This window comes from Plectropomus leopardus, chromosome 9, assembly GCF_026936395.1.
Source record: "Plectropomus leopardus strain MGB_pleo_1.0 chromosome 9, ASM2693639v1, whole genome shotgun sequence".
NCBI classification, from domain to species: Eukaryota; Metazoa; Chordata; class Actinopteri; order Perciformes; family Serranidae; genus Plectropomus; species Plectropomus leopardus.
The window spans coordinates 17,527,132-17,543,548 of record NC_142184.1 but is presented as its reverse complement, the minus strand read 5'-3'; the positions used below and the strand labels follow the sequence as shown (position 1 = coordinate 17,543,548).

At 41.2% G+C, this 16,417-nt stretch overlaps 1 protein-coding gene across 4 annotated transcripts in view; it reads right to left on the bottom strand.

Annotated features, from left to right (window-relative positions):
- The window catches only part of LOC121946446 (ERC protein 2), a 191,855-nt gene that overhangs the window by 33,417 nt on the left and 142,021 nt on the right, over positions 1 to 16,417 (bottom strand). For all 4 annotated transcript variants that reach the window (XM_088082112.1, XM_088082109.1, XM_088082111.1 and 1 more), the window contains 2 exons: positions 15,569 to 15,730; positions 11,036 to 11,101 (listed from right to left, as the gene is read on the bottom strand). In XM_088082112.1, the coding sequence (XP_087938238.1) occupies positions 11,075 to 11,101; positions 15,569 to 15,730 (189 nt within the window). In that variant the 3' untranslated portion in view covers positions 11,036 to 11,074. The remainder of the gene's footprint in view (positions 1 to 11,035; positions 11,102 to 15,568; positions 15,731 to 16,417) is intronic.

Genomic DNA, 16,417 nt, shown 5'->3' with positions numbered 1-16,417 from the left:
GTGTGTGTGTGTGTGTGTGTGTGTGTGTGTGTGTGTGTGTGTGTGTGTGTGCTTGCAGTTGTGTCTCTGCCAGTGTGTGCACAGGGTTGCATGAGAGTGTGTGGCTGTATAGATCCCCTTTTGGCAGAGGCAGTGTAAGCTGAGGAGGGTCTTACATGAGCTTTAATCCTGTGCTGAATGTCATCGTAGAAGTGTGGCTTTTCCACAGGCCCAGATAAGAGAGAGAGAAAGAGCTATGTGTAAGTTGCATGCATGTGTGCATGTGAGTGCAAGTGCATCCATGTATGGGAAAGACACCCTTGTAAAGTAGCTTGACCCATTGATTTGATGACAAGGATTATAGCAGTGACATACAGTAAGCTGTGAGGGACAGAGAGAGTAGCTACAGCACTAATCTGCTTGTCTAGTGATCTAGTGACAGAGAGAGAGAGGCCATTCTGGCATCCAATTCTAAGGTTTCACTGGAAAACACAACCTGGCTGAAATCTACTCAGCCCAACAAGCTGAGCTGTGTTGGACTAACTTTCGTTCAGGCCAGGGGTTTATACACTTTTTTTCAGCGTGGGGCCCAAATGAGAAGTTTATTCTGTAGCCCCGAGACTCAGGGGCTTTAAAACATTTTACTACCCATGTCATATGGGTACCCTGCAGCAATACGCCTGTGACCCATTTTGGGATTTGAAGCCCAAGTTCAACAAATATTGTGCAGGTTTGAATAGGTCACTAATATAGAATATCAACAACTCTTCTTTTGAGGAAAATAAAGCTATCATAACTACGTACACCACAAGGTATCAATTATGGAGGAAAGGTGTTGTTGTTCTGACAAACGGCAACACAGCACATCTCATTTTTTACAAGCTTCCCCAATGACCTTTGGGAAAGTGTTGGGCTAGCGTGAGAAATAAACTGCAGCCTACTGTTATACGAGGCCTAATTAGTGGTCAGCCCTTAATGTTGAGTGGCAGTCCAAAGGTTGTTGATATTAGTACAGTAGCTCCGTGATAGCCAGAGTTATGAAGCCTCTCCGCTGACTCTGCACTAGGATGACTTTCAGCGGGAGGAAACAGGTAAATTCCTGTTAGTTTTCCTCTTCACTCCTACCCGGAGTGTCCGATAGCAGCTCTGGCATTTCTAGAACAGGGAAAGAAAACAGTGAAATTCCTTCTGCTATTACTTATTAAAATACATTTAGTGTTATTTCTCCACCACAGTGTTTCCATGGGTGTCAATCTTGATCATAAATGTTTACTTTCTATTAGGCGAATTAAGTGTATGCATGTCTGCGTATGTGTGTGTGTGTGTGTGTGTGTGTGTGTGTGTGTGTGTGCAGTGGTGCTTGAACTGAGGCATCACAAGTTCTGTAGCAGGGTGTGATATCCTTTAAGTGAGTGCTACAATATCAGTCACATATGGCTAAGCCAGCAGGTGTGATTCCTTTAGTTTGTAAGAACCCCACCTCTCTCTATCGGCCCCTCAATATCTCCCTCTGCCTCAGAGCAGTGGGCATGTCTATGATTGGCAGTCTAGGGTTGGGTCTATCTGTTAAAAACACAGTTTGGGGAACAACACAGGACCTAACCCAAGACCTGAGGCTATGTGATATTTTTAGTACTTTTGGTGTGTGTGTTTGTGCATGAGACAGAAAGAGAGACAGAGAGAGAGAGAGAGAGAGAGAGAGAGAGAGAGAGAGAGAGAGAGAGAGAGAGAGAGAGAAGCACAGGAAGTCTGAGGAAAATAACAGGTTTAAAGTCAAAAGGCTGTGATTCCCTTTTCCCTGTCTACCAAATCTCTATACCTCCCTCCATCACTGCCTCTTTGTGGATGCTCAGACTTTCTCTTTGGGATGTAATCCGGCTTGAACAGGGGATCTGACCTCAAGAGCATCCCACTGAGAGTTTGCTTATGCACACTAATGTTGCTCTCAAACGCTCAAACACACACACACAAATGCATGCAATTGCTCACCAGTGCCTCCCCAGGTGCAAGTTTCTCCTGAGGGAAGGGCTTTTGTGTGCTGCCATCAGCATAAGCTCACAAAACACCCTTATAATCCTGCCTATCTCTCTCTCTCTCTCTCTCTCTCTCTTTCTCCTTCATTTTCTATTTCTTGGTCTTTATTTTGTACACACATGCATGCACACGCATGCACGCGCACACACACACCAACATATGCTGACAAAACTTGTTTGAGATATTGCAAAAATAAATCTGTTTCCCATTTCAACCTCATCGAACAGATCCACCACAATGTTAGGATTCTCATTTCTAATCTCAAATATAATTTCTGATCCATTCTTGGTCTCTGTTAGCATCTAGCCACAAAAATACTTAGATGTGTTTTCTTGTGGCAATGGCATTTGAAGAAGCGATGGAGATAGCTGATAAAGAGTAAAACAGAGAGAAAAAAAAGAGTAAAACAGAGAGAAAAAAAAGAGTGAAAGAGAGGTGAAAAATAGCGACAGCTTGAGGTGTCCTGATTTATGACTGTGGGTTGGCTGAGCCATTTCTGCACAAGAGAGCAAACCAAAGAGGAGTTTACAGACATAGACTGAATCACACCTGGCATGTTCAGACAGAGAGGGGAGGATGAGGTGCTTCAGTAAAAGTATTTCAGCTTATAAGCATACCATAACTGCAAAATGTTTCTATAATAATCTTTAAGAGTAATACATCATCAATGCCAAGTAAATTTGCATGTATAGATCCAGCCAATCAGGATAAAGCCATTTTTTAAGGGTTAATGTTACTTGCAGCATGTTTGAGATCACGAACCTGAGCCAGCGAATTAGTGGTCGTAAATGAGAAAGCACTATAGCGTCATTTCAATTACATACCAGAGAAAGAAAAGTAAGTGCTTATTGTCTTCTGGCAGGCATGTTTGTGCACTTGAACTAAAAACCCCGAACAACAACTGCTGGGAAAAACACTTAACTACCACATTGTAGCATAATGCTTTAATAAAGCTTGTGAGGTCAGAGCACTCAGCAGTGCACAGTTCAAAAGGAGAGACAGGCAGCACTGAGGTTATTTGCTGTCAACCAGACCGTATAAAATACAAATCTTCAAAAGGTTCAAGGACACGCTTGACCCAAATTGACCGATTATAAATACATTTTTACTCCAAATTTACTAAAAGTTAAGCTTCACAAAACAAAGCTGGAACTAAACTGCTAATAAAATGAATTCCTTAAACAATATTAAAGCAGAACTCATTTATAAAGTAAAGCAATTGGAATAACCTTGGGACACTGGAGAGCGTGACCAGTGAAAAATTTCTCGGCTCATGGCCCACTGTGGCCGCAAGGGGATGCTGACTCAGGCCACCATCACCGACCGCAGGACAAATCTCATTTTGCTCCCACTTGGATGGCTTGTACAAGAGAAAGGCTTGCCACTCTTGGAAATAGTGTGAGATGATGAGCCTCTGAATCACTTCCACCACCTCTTTTCAGATAGCAGAAAGGTCAGTTAAGTTCGGACCTATACAATTAACCCTTTGAACTCTGCAGTACAAAATGTCCGTCACTGTCTACATTGGTATTTTTGCTTATTGTGATGTCATTTCTTGGAGTATCTCCAAATGCTTCTTATCCCTAAAGTCAGTACACCTAATCTTAAAGTTTATGCTAGTCAATAAACCATAATCAAATAAGTAAATCTGATTCTATAAAAGTATTGCAATCGTATCATTAAAAAAAAAAAAAGACGTTTCCTCATCAGATTTTACAAAATAAAAAAACACAAAACACATCGATCCAAAAGATTTTTTAATGTAAAAAAAAAAAAAAGAAAGAAAAAAATTCTTAACACTCCATAAGTTATTTAAAATATGTACATTATTTAGTTTTTTTAAAATATGGGTTAGGGGGTTACAAGTGCAAAGATGTTGTGATGTATTTATCACTCATCCCTCTGGCACTACCATACATTTTTGTACCACACGTAATGTTGCACCATAGCGTCATTACAAGCATACATCGTGATGATGAGGAAGACAAAAGCCTTAACTTTGTGCTGCAAGAAGAATTAATGTTCTAGCTCTTATGATTTTTATTTTGGATCAGTGTATGAACAGGATCACGCAAACAATGACCCCAAGCATCCATCTATAGGATGTCCATTTTAAAATGGCTGTCCCACAAAGACTGCAAAAATTTAATAACACATGCAAATTTCCATTGCATTGAAAAGCACTGACAAGTAGGAATTTACCTGCAATCATAGAACTAGAATTACAAAATCTGTTGTCTTCACTCCTGCACATTTATAGGTTTGCACAAGCGATTGTGTGTGTGTGGCCATGTCTTTGCGTGTGTAATGAGCATGTTGTGGGTGTGGAAAGGGAGCTTACTCCGACAACCTGCCTTATGATCCACACATCAGGTAACTAAATGTACTCTCCTGTGTACAACTTCAAGAAAACCACAAAAAAAAACATGAATAAACTTGTCTGCCTCACGACATTGCAAGTCGTTCCTTTCCTCCTATCTCATACCTCCACCTCCTCCTCCTCCTCCTCCTGCTCCTGCTCCTGTCTGATGGGGCTGAAGAAGCGTCTCTGGGTCCTGTCTGTCTGCAGCTTCAAACACAGACAGTGACAAAGCAACTCTATCACCGTTCTTCATTCACCTACTCAAAGGTAATAATTTGTGTGGCATTTTTAAACAGCAATACATCACTGTCAAATTAATCATGATGCCAAAGTATAAACACAGTAAACAAATACTCAAGATGATTAAGACTGAGCTTCTATCTCACACTAGAAAAACACAGCTTCCCTTCACAAGCAGGGTTTTCTCCTTTGCCTCAGAATGCAAAATCACTGCCCAAACTTTAGGGGCTGAGAATGGGGTTTTAAACATGTATCAGTGTTGACTGTGTAGTGTAATTTCTAACTTTGATACAAAATGATGAAAAAAATACCAATATTAAATACCATTTTGAATACCAAGGGGAAAAATCTACATTCAGGGCAACAAGACAAATATAACAAGGCTGCACCTTAACAACAACTTTTCTTTTCTTGGTTAGCAGCAGAGAAAAGCAGAATGAATGTAGTAAATACTACCCCTTTTTAGCAGATATCGTGCTATAGGGCCACTACGAAGTCCCTTCGTTATTCCACCTTTGCATTTTTACACAGAACCAAACAAGAGTGGTATCAAGCTGTCCCAGTGTGCGATTTTAGATAGCATGCTGTTATCCCAGAACCATAAAAGGCGTGACATGTTACACAACAGTGTCATAACAAATGCATCAGCAGCGCTTTCTAAACAATAGCAATGGCATAACATGGCAACAACAATCATTTACCATTCATGTTATATGGTGATTGATCTCACCCTCTGCCTGGGGGGTAAGGTGGTCACTGAATTCATTGTTTTCCCAATTTGCGGACATTTTCTGCTGCTGTTCTTCTTTAAGTTTGTTGCTAACAGCTGCTAACTGCTTTTTAAATCTCCTGAAGGAGGATTTCACACATAACATGTTATAACACCATTTGTGATCCCGTTATGCCAGGTGTCTCCTTTACACAAACATTGATTTGGCTCTATTACTACGTGCGGCCAGGTTAATGGTGAGACAACTCCGTCCCTCCATTCAGTGATTGTACCTTTTATTATAAAAAAAAAGGCGAGGAAGAATAATGTCATGACATTCCCGCCTTGAACAGGCAGTGTAAAAGGGGCTACTAACAATGAGAGAGTTAGTGAAAATGTGCAGCTGATATTGGTGGGAAAATACTGTGGAAAATTAGCATTGAAACCATTCCAATTCAGTATTGTAACATACTGATAAATTGATAGTTTACAAAAACTGTGTAAAGACCTACAGTGCAGTGGACCCTCACAAGAAGACAGCCTTTGGGTGAATAATTCAAGTGTTGTTTCAAGAAATAGATACATCACATAGCACACTTAGATGTTGTTGCTCAGGTGTTACTGAGATATCGACTTCCCTCCACTCATGCTCAATCTGGTGGAACAACCTTTGACCTCACAGACTGATGATGCTGACAGCTGGCTAAGGGATGGCCTCGGTCAGACGCCTCTGCTGACCTCCGAGCTGTGGTTCACTGGCCACCAAAGACATACTGCTCAGCATGGCTACACACGTGTGCAGAAAAACATGCCCAAAAAGTACACACAAGTGTACACATACACGAGCACACACGCTTACCCAAAATCTCTCACACACACACACACACACACACACACACAGGTGGAACCTTTGCATTTAATGAAATAAGACTAAACCACTGTCTTGTTTTCACTTCACTCCTGAGTGTCTAGACAAAGCCAGAGTGAAACCAATGGATTATTTAATTAACGCTTAGTAAGTTGAGTTGATTACATGGGGCAGGTATTTCTTCAGGCGCCTTGTAAAAATATGTGCCATCCGCTTGTAGTAATTAATGCGTGGGGTGATTGTTGTTTACACTGGAGACTCATCCTGGTACGCAGTGCAGAAAAAAAAGGGTAGGGCCGCTGGCAGACTTCTTTCAAAGCTGCGACCTGAAATTAAATGTCATGGCATTTTGTTTACTCTTTAAAGGAATGTGAACATGGTGACATTCAAAGACAGACACTCCTGAGCTGTAAACTGCTATCACTGTAATTATAAAACGCTTGACACTAAAAGGTGCTGTAATTTCTCACAGTGAACACTGACGGGTTTATTTTCCAAGATCAATTCTACGGACGGCAAGTGTTATGCGGTTTCATCAACAACCTGATGATAAGAGAATGTTAAAAAAAAGAGAAATCCTCAGAGCGGAATAGTCATTAAAACACAAACATCAGGATCAGCACACTTAGAACGGTGTTGCTGTCCTTTACTATTGGTCTACCACCAAGAAACAAAAGGCCATGCAAAGCAATAATCTTCCAAATGGCAATACCAGTCAAGTACCGAGGAGAGTGCATGCCACAAGTCTGACGTCATCAATAAACAACATCTCTGTAGCAACAAAAAAATGCTACTCTCACCATCAACAATTACATTGAAATGTGAATAAAATCAGATATCCTGCCTGTGAATCTTTAAAGTGAATTCTTTTGCAGCCACATATCCACTATTTCTCCATTAGTGCCTCTCTTACACACACTGCTAAATCACACTTTTTTAAACTCACCTAACTCTGTTTCTCACTTACAACTGGTTCAACTCCAAGATAATGTATTGTCCAGTTAACTGAATGTACACAAGGCACACCACAAGGCTTGCAAAAAAAGCTTGTTTGTCTTAAATGTGTCTGTGAACCAGATTTTTGTAGTAGCCTAACTATTGCAGACTGCAGCACAGCAGAACCAATCTGGAAAAAACTGAAAAAAATAAATAAATTCTGCATCAAATGTTTTCTGCAGCTTACAGTATTTATCCAACTCAATTATAACCAGAATAGAAAGATAGACACATAAACTACTGGGATTGTACCCGCTGGTTTTTTAATCTTTTTCATTTTTTTTTACTTTTTTATATTTGAAAGTTCTATTGACGTTTTAGAATGAAGCTCCGAATGTCTATCACCCTAAAAAACATCCCTAATCCCCCAAATCCTCAATTTGGAAGAAGTAATTTATCTGATTAGTTTAGTTATTGTTTTTAAATTTATTATTACATCAACTTTAATAAGTGAATAAATGTGATCTATTCTACTAGATTGCTGCTAGACCACCCTGTAAATGCAGGTGCATGCCTCACTTTTTTATGCAGCAGGCAGGAGAGCAATACGTTTTTTTAACCACAGTGAAAGTGTTGTTTTTTTTAAAAGGACAAACACTAAGTATGGCTTGAAGCAGAATATTTTGAAAATGATTACATCTATCTTTTTCAATATTTTTTTTTAATTTTGGGAGTTCAAAAAAATCCTTCACCGCCCCCACTCTAATCCACTTTAATTAATACTATAATACCAGTAATATTAGTGCAGTCTAATCTGTATATGCAACTGTGCAGGAATACTGGGTTTAAGAATAAAAAGATATTTTAAAAAATGTAGCAATGAAGCTTCAGAGCTTTGAACTGTTTGGTACACCCCTACCTTCCACTCATTTATTGTTAAAAAAAGAAATATATTTACAGCGAGAAATTTGATCAGGTTCAGGTTTAACAGTGTAAATCCTGATAGAAACCTTTGTATACTGTGCAGGATAAACACCTTGTAGAGGGCTTATCTCTCTGTATCAGTCTTTCAGTTCCCTACAAAACTCCCAACAGACAGAAGAGGGGCCACCAAGCAACTCCCACAGTCAGTCGCTTGTAGGGGGGATCTATCGTCTTGTCAACTAAATTCACTGTTTCCTGCTTGCTTTGGTTCTATGGCTGCTGGAGTTTAGGTTCATGAGTTTAATAGGTTGTCAGGTCAGTTTTGAGGCCAGTTTTAATAAGGAGGAGCTCTTGGACTTGAAGGTAAAACCAAACAATCAGGATCAGGCAACTGAGAGACAAGCACAAACATGACACTTTGACTAAATTGCATTTTAAAGTAATAAATGGGATTAAGAATGTGCTGCCAAATTTCAGTTTCCCACTGAACTTAGACTCCCTTTTAAAGTTGCTTAAGCCACACACACACAAAAGTGGGATTCTTACTGGCATACACAATGTCGACATACAAACATTGTATTCAGTGCAAACACAGCATGGGCAAATGAAAGCCATCTTCTTGACTTGTTTTAACCTGAACAAGGCCTCACTCCTTCCTGCTTACACACACACACACACACACACACACACACACACACACACACACACACACACACACACACATACACAAACATATTTCTGTCCCCACTTGGAAAGCCTCTCAGCTTCTTTTCGCTTCATTCAGTACAAATAACTTCACGGTGGGATAAAAGCATAATGTTTCCAGAAAACCTCTTCCCCCCACTTTGCTTCACTCTTTTGGCCCCATGTTCTCCTTCACTTTTTCCTCCAACCCCCTTCTCTTGTGCTCTCTGTCCAAAAGGACATTCTTATTTCATTAGAGGGGGGTCTGGGAGGCCAAGAGGGTAAACAAAACCTCTGTAATCAACAGCAGGACATACACAACCACAATGAGCCAATCAGAGCCCAGTGTCCTTTTTAAAGAGAACCATAGCTAACCAATACAAATCCACACCTGGACACACACAACTTGAACTTGCCAACTCAAACTCAGCACTTAGGTTTGTGTGGAATTCAAAATGTAGCCTAGCACTGGGAGTCAAGGTTATCCATAAGGAACACCAATCAAAGTTTGCATGCATGCCTGCACAGACACCGATATACACACGTACACACAGATCCCAGGCTATTTGTCTATCGGTGCTGTCATCTCTGTTTGCTCATATTAGGGAGGGCTCACTCAGGGACAGGATATGGGGATTAGGTCTGGCCTTATTGCGCTGTAGCTACACACCGCTAAATGGCTCCCATCTGTTCTCCCATTGAGAATGGCTAATACACGTTAGCTGCGCTCGCATTGTGCGCTGCCAGAATAACAGCAGTGGATAGATGAGCAGCACTGATATCGCTAGCCACAACACCATTCTGTGCTAAAGGCTAATGTGCCTGGCTTATTCTATTAGATCGGGATAAGAAGCTCTAATACACACACACACACGTGCATACACACACCATCATGATATCTGATTGGAGATACCGAGGCAGTAGGCTAGTCACGGGTCCGGCTCTACGTTTACCTTGAAGGAGTATACGTTAGAGCAGGCTGAAATCTATGGAGAGGTGGAAAGAACAGGAGTGATGGAAAAAAGATGGAGAGATGGAAAGAGAGGGAGAAAGGGGGCAGTGTGGTCTGTTTCATTACGGTGAATCCTGACACTGCTGCATTCTCAGCACACATGGACTGGATTATAGGCTATGTGGGCTGCTCCGGCACTGTATAGCTCAGCAACGCTCTCTTGCACACACTTACACACTTTGCAAACGCACACGCAAACATCATAGCTAAACACACTAAAATGTTGCACTGCAGCAACACAAACCATTTGCTCACACACGAGCCATAGGACTCTTAATCCTGAAAGCAGCACTAGGGCAAAGTGCACAACTACTAAGTCATTGAGGTTAGAGACAGAATCTGCTTGTGATGGTCCACCTGTGGATTACTGGGGGAGAAGAATGAGATGCACTGGAAACTATGAGCATACCATGCTGCCTGGTTTTCTCTCTGGTTCTCACATAAATGCATAAGCACCCTTTCCCTTGCTCTTCTTTATCTCTCATACATTTACAAATATTTCTTTTTCACTGTCACTCTTTGTGTTACACACATGTATTAGCTCCAAGCACATCACCCTCCCTCAACAGACCTCTTTCCACACGTCTGCGTTCAAAGGCATCCTGAGTCTATGGGGGGCTTCGATATAAAACCCCCAAAACAGGAATTATCCTTTATGACTCTGCATTCTTCATTTTATGCTTTTTCAGCTTGCAGCCTTACAAAAAAAAGCTTCATGACTGTTCTGTGTTGTATTGCAATTAACTACCCCACACACTGGCACAAAGCAGGGTGGGGTAGCGCGGTAAAACTTTACTACAGCTGAAAAACGTAAGGTGGGGAGAGACAGACTTGTCCATCTCTGGTTTTTCTCACTGTGTCGTTTTTATCACCTATGGGCCCTGGTAGGCTCACTTTAGGCTGCTGGGGTGTGTATTGGTCTAATATCACGCAGTTACCTATACAGCCACAGAGCGCACACACAGCATGCGGTACAAACCAGCATATGAGCACTTCATAGAAAGGCAACTTTAAACCTCTGAAACAACTGAGGCTCTTTAGTCGAGTGAAATTCATAAGCAATGGGAAAAGGAGCCGGGTTCTATTACACTCTCTTCTGTCAGAGTTGGGTAACGCTGTGGTTATTGTGGTGCCATCAATGTTCCCGGCTAATGGTTACACGAGCCCACTGAAGAAGCCCATTGTGTAGAAGATCATTAAAATATCTGGAGCTGATATAAACCCTGGCAAGGAGTACATTAACTCTGAAATTAGTAGAAAAGTGCAACAATAGCAATAGAAACTCACTGTGAAGAAATGGATGCAGGGTTTCTACAGTGATGGTCGTCATGCCCATATTCCCTCTTCATCATCCTGTTAGAAAAACATGGAAAAAGATCATCATCATCCATCCGTTTGACCATCAGTAATTTGTGTCTCCAAAAACTGCATGTGTGTGGCAGAAAATGGCTTCCTTTTAGACGAAACCATTTACTGTACAAACCCTAGCCCAGTGGTTATGTCTTTACCAGTAGAGTCTCTTTGCCTAATCGAATGGCCCTCCTAACCCCCTGTGGCTTTTAATCAAAACAATCCTGGTCATGCTCCTCATTCAGAAAGGCTGTGTGTGATATCATAAAATGCTTTCCTCAGTGTGACTGTTAGGAACCAATAACTAAACACACAAGGGGTTTCCTTGGGGCTGAAATTGTGCAGACAAGAGCCCTGCTAACAGGAAGGCTAATTCACTTAGACACTAACATTACAATGGTTAGCATGACCTGGCAGCTCACAATAGGCAAGATCTTGCCTGCATAATGCTAAACTAGGCTACAGCAAAGTAGAGTCTATGCTACACAAGAGCAAAAAGGAAAAAAAAAAAACACACACAAGGGCCTTGGCTGCGGTCCACAGTGGATTTGGTTGGACTGAGTGGTTGTGACAAGCTCAGTAAACTCAGTAGGCTACACCTAAGCAGCTAAGCTATAGATATAATGGCCTTTCAATGGAACATGCTAGATGCTAAATGCTAACATGCAGTGAATGGCTGTGACAGGCCCTGTAAACAGAGCCAGGCCTATAACCACTCATTCTGCCAGGTTAAACACACATACACACACACACAAACAGGCCAAATACCATGTGCTACTTCTCATAAACCTGAAGCAGGCAGCATGTTAAGGCTTAGAAAAAAACTCAGCAACAACCCAAAAGAAAAGGTTGTATAATTCTGTCTCTGATAAACACTTTATGGCTGTTTTCTATTTCCTTCCGAGGCCGCTGCCAAGTATCTGGCAGTGGTGCTGGCATGGCTAAACGAGAACAACATGAACACAACATGCCCGTCAAACTGCACGCGCTCCATGCTGAGACGCAGACCTGGGGTGGATCCACTTCCTGTACTTGTCTCCTCTGATTACATTTCACCTGTCCTCTGACGGAGTCCATCATAGATTATGTAGAGAACAGGGAGCATAGTTAGAGGATTGGGATGGACCCACTAACTGTTGCAATAAGCTTTGAATGACATGCGGTTTGGCTCCCTGGAAAACCTTGAAGTGTGTTTGTGTGTCCACTATTACAGTGTATGCATTTGTGCTTACGTGTCTTAAATGTGCCAGTTGGGTGTGCAAGCTTTGTGTATGTGTTTGAGCAAATGCAAATGCACCCCAAAAAAAAAGCATGTGTGGTCACTGTTATGTTATTCATGGCACTAGCTGTATCTTGGAAAGGCATTGTGGTCTCTAGGGTGAGCGTGCAGACCCTCTTCATCATCATTATCATTATCATCATCAATCATCCTTCGAGTGGCGTTCCTGGACCAGGCAATGCACTGAACCACTGGCCTGGCCGCACTTGGATGTTACATTTGAAATGGGAAAGATGGAGGGAGAGAAAATGGAAAGAAAGAATGAAAGAGACAGAGAGAGGGAGAATGTGAGTGGGAAGAAAATTCACCAGGAAGAAAAGCGATAATGAAGAAGTAAAAGGCAAAACAGCAGAGACGTGATTAAAAGAAAGGAGCAGCAATTGCACCATTAAAAATGTGGATACAATAAGAGAGAGACAGAACAAAGTGTTCAAGAAAAAACAAATAGAGTAATTAATCACATTTGGAAGAGGGGGATTAAAGGAGTCCTGTGTTTAGAGGGAAAACAGTCTCACCTCAGGGACTTTAGTGACATCCAGACTGTGTGACCTGACATCCCCAATCAGCAGCGTGCACACACACATGCAAAAAAACACACACGCACATATTGGAGGCCTTACCCTGACCTCTGCTGAACTTCCCCATGAGGTCAAAGATCACATACGAGAAAAAGCCATGAGGTGATTGGCTGACCTCTGTCAACAGGCTTTGTTGTTTTTTTGAAGCATGTGTGCTTGACAAAAGAGGAAGATCGACAGAAAAACAACTTGCCTAAATAATAATCAGATTAACTGAGGCTTGTGGTCAGAAGAGGGTGATAGCATCTTGTTAAACATCTTTCATTTGTTCTGATGTAATGTGTCAGCAGGCTTGGCTAAATCTATGCAATTTACAAATTTTCACGTTATCGAACATATATTTAAAAGGATTAGTGTGTATGATTTGTTATAGTAAAACAGTGCTGGTGAGCGTAGTGGCATCTAGTGGTGGTGATTGCAGATTGCTACAAGCTGAAATTTTTTCTGTATGCCAAGTGTGAACTCCTGGTTCAGATTTCTTCAATGGTCATTGTTCAGGAGGTTTATACTGGGAGATGAATCATCCAAAGAGGTCTTTTTCTCCCCAAAACAAACAGACCCAGTGATTAAAACTGTTAGAACCACTGAATAAGGCGGTTAATGGTTACATATCAGTATTTCTCCCATGCTTTTGGCTTGATGTGGATGGGCTGCTAGCCCAGCACCCATTAATATGTGCTCACCCTATTTCTCAACTAACTCAAAATCCGGACGTTCAGGAGGTTTTTACTGAAACCTGAACAACAATCCCCCTAAATCCTACACACTGGACCTTTAATGTATTCATAATGCTGTTCTTTAAAAACAAACAAAAACTGACTTCTATTTTTCCCAAAATGTTGCATACAAAGTGTGAGCCATCACAGTTCCCTTTTATAGGCATAAAATTCAGCTTTAATAATAAGAAAAATTCAGCCAATCAGCCCAGATTTATGAGTTATTTTACCATTCACTACATTTTTGACAAGATTTCCCAGCAACCCTAATAATACTCTCTTTGTGAGGCTTTTTCGGTCCAACTTGAAAAATTGAAATATCACTTGGAGAGAGCTACTGTTTCAAACACTATAAACACTGTTACAGTAAAACAGTGCTGGTGAGCGTATTGGATAAAAGGTATTTATATGTGCAAAGTAGAGTAATGTGTGATACTAAAAATGATCCTCTGCAGCTCACTGTTTAATATAAAGCCTTCCATGCCTGCAAAGTATTCTGTGATCCAATAGAACAATAAAGAGACTTGATGGCTTGATAACATCATTTTGGCAAGTTAGATGAAAAACATAACGTAACCTAATTACTAGAATTTAAAAGTGATCCTTGTGGGATTACAGGATTGCTTCTAGGTTTCAGCTATGTTCCATGCATTTGATTCTCTATTTTAAACCCCGATATACTACAGCTATGCTGCAAAAATCTTCAAAATAGAGGTAGATTCATTCTGTAGTTTAAAAGGATGCAAATGCTCACATAAATATACTCTACTGTGTGAGAATCAGAGTGAAAAGGGAGTATATGGATGTCAATCAACCCTAGACCCTAAAACTATTTTGGGAATCAAAAATGGTCTTTCCACAGGCATAAATGGCTAAAAAAAAATGAAAACCAGCTATCCTGTCATCTCACATATTGCCAAGGCATGTGTGGGGTGATGTGTGTATATGACCGTGTGCTTGTATGCATGTGTGTATGCTGGAGAGGTACTACATACAGGGGAACCCCAGTGCATATTTAACTCCAATTTACGCAGCAGTTTCAGAAACCTTTTTAAAATCTGAAACATGAAATAGTTCATATGAGATGAACAGAAGTGGGAGAGTACACTCAGGTGGAAATCCCCAGGTATTCGTCTTGAATCCCCAAACATAAACACACACTTCATCTTAGTTTGGAATCCCCCAATCACAACCTCTTGACAACAATAGAGCTGTGATGAGTTTATATTGCATTCAAATTACTAAGCTTTTATCAGCTGTTGGAAAGACAGTGAAATCATCTCTGTCTTCCTTTGAAGATCACTTTCCCCCCTTAGCAATATCATCTTGGTACATAGTATCAACAAAGACTAAGGTGTGTACCTCTATGTGCATGTATGCACGCACAGGCATGCACACACCTAGTGTATGAACACTTGGATGCATGCACGCAAACACTCAAACACTTTGTGCTGATAACAACAACAGTTTGTTCTTCTTCTTCTGCTCTCTTCAATCAGACACATTAATGTTGTCCTCAGGGTAGTCTGGAGATGATACTCAGACAGAGAGAAGGAGCTCGTATGAGAGATGAATGATATATAAACTAATCTTGCACACAAATCCCATCGATCAAAAACTCTCATCTGGCAGCTTTCTCCTTCAGGCCCCTTATCTAAATGATATGAATAACTGACTTGGCAGGAAGTACTGGGCTTGAGATGGAAGAGGCAGTGGCAAGGAGAGAGGGGAAATTTTATGCTGTCGAGGCCAACCACAACTGACTGGTGGTGGAGATGACATATATGAAACTTTAAAAATAAGATGAAAGCCCGCAACATGTCAGCTTGTGTAAACAAGTCCAAACTTGCTGGTGGTGGTGAGTGTGTGTCTGTGTTTTTTGTGCATGCATACTGACCTGGTCCATCGGGGGTCGGTGGTTGGCATGGGGGGGCCCTCTTGGCAGGCTCCGGTGATGCAAGTTTGCTGGATGCAAGTGGTGAGAATGGTGTGGGTGATGTTGGGGGTGGATGTGATCTTCCTCATAGTTGTCTGCTATCAGCTTCATTCTGCTTTGCGTCTGTCAAATAAAAAGGAGATAAACAAGAAAATTTATAACGCATAATTATAACACGAGTACACACTAGGCCATTCATTTCCCCGACACTGCTTATTTGTTTCTTTAAAATGTTCTCGGGGTCTTACAATGATTAGGCTGAGAGATTCTTGGATGGGGGGAAACCATGTTGAAAGCCATCAAAGATGATAAAAACTGTGCCGCTAACAACACTTGACAGGTCATAAATTGAGTGAGTCGGAGAGTCTGATGAAAGTACTGTAAATCTGTCAGATGTCATCCATATTGCAGATTATCATTTAATTGGATTAGACGAATCCTAGTAAGAACAGTTAGAGTGTTTCATGTAGCCTAAGGCCACAGGCGTCCTGGCCCGAGTGAAGCAACCTCATTTTACATGTAATTGATTAAAATTTCGCTGAAATATGTATCTTTCTGCATGCCTGTAAAGACTATGTGTCCTTTGTTTGTGTCTGTGCATCTCTGTGTATTTGTGTGAGTGTTTGTGGAAGAGGCTGTCATCCTGCCAACATCACTGCTTTGGAGAGAGATAACAGCCTGGGCTGACTAACGTTAACAATCAGGCCTAACTCCATTGAGGCCAGCTGTTGGGGAGATAGACATAGACAGAGTGGGTGCAGATATATTGACAGGCTCAGCTTTATTCCCTTAACTGCAGATACTTCCCCC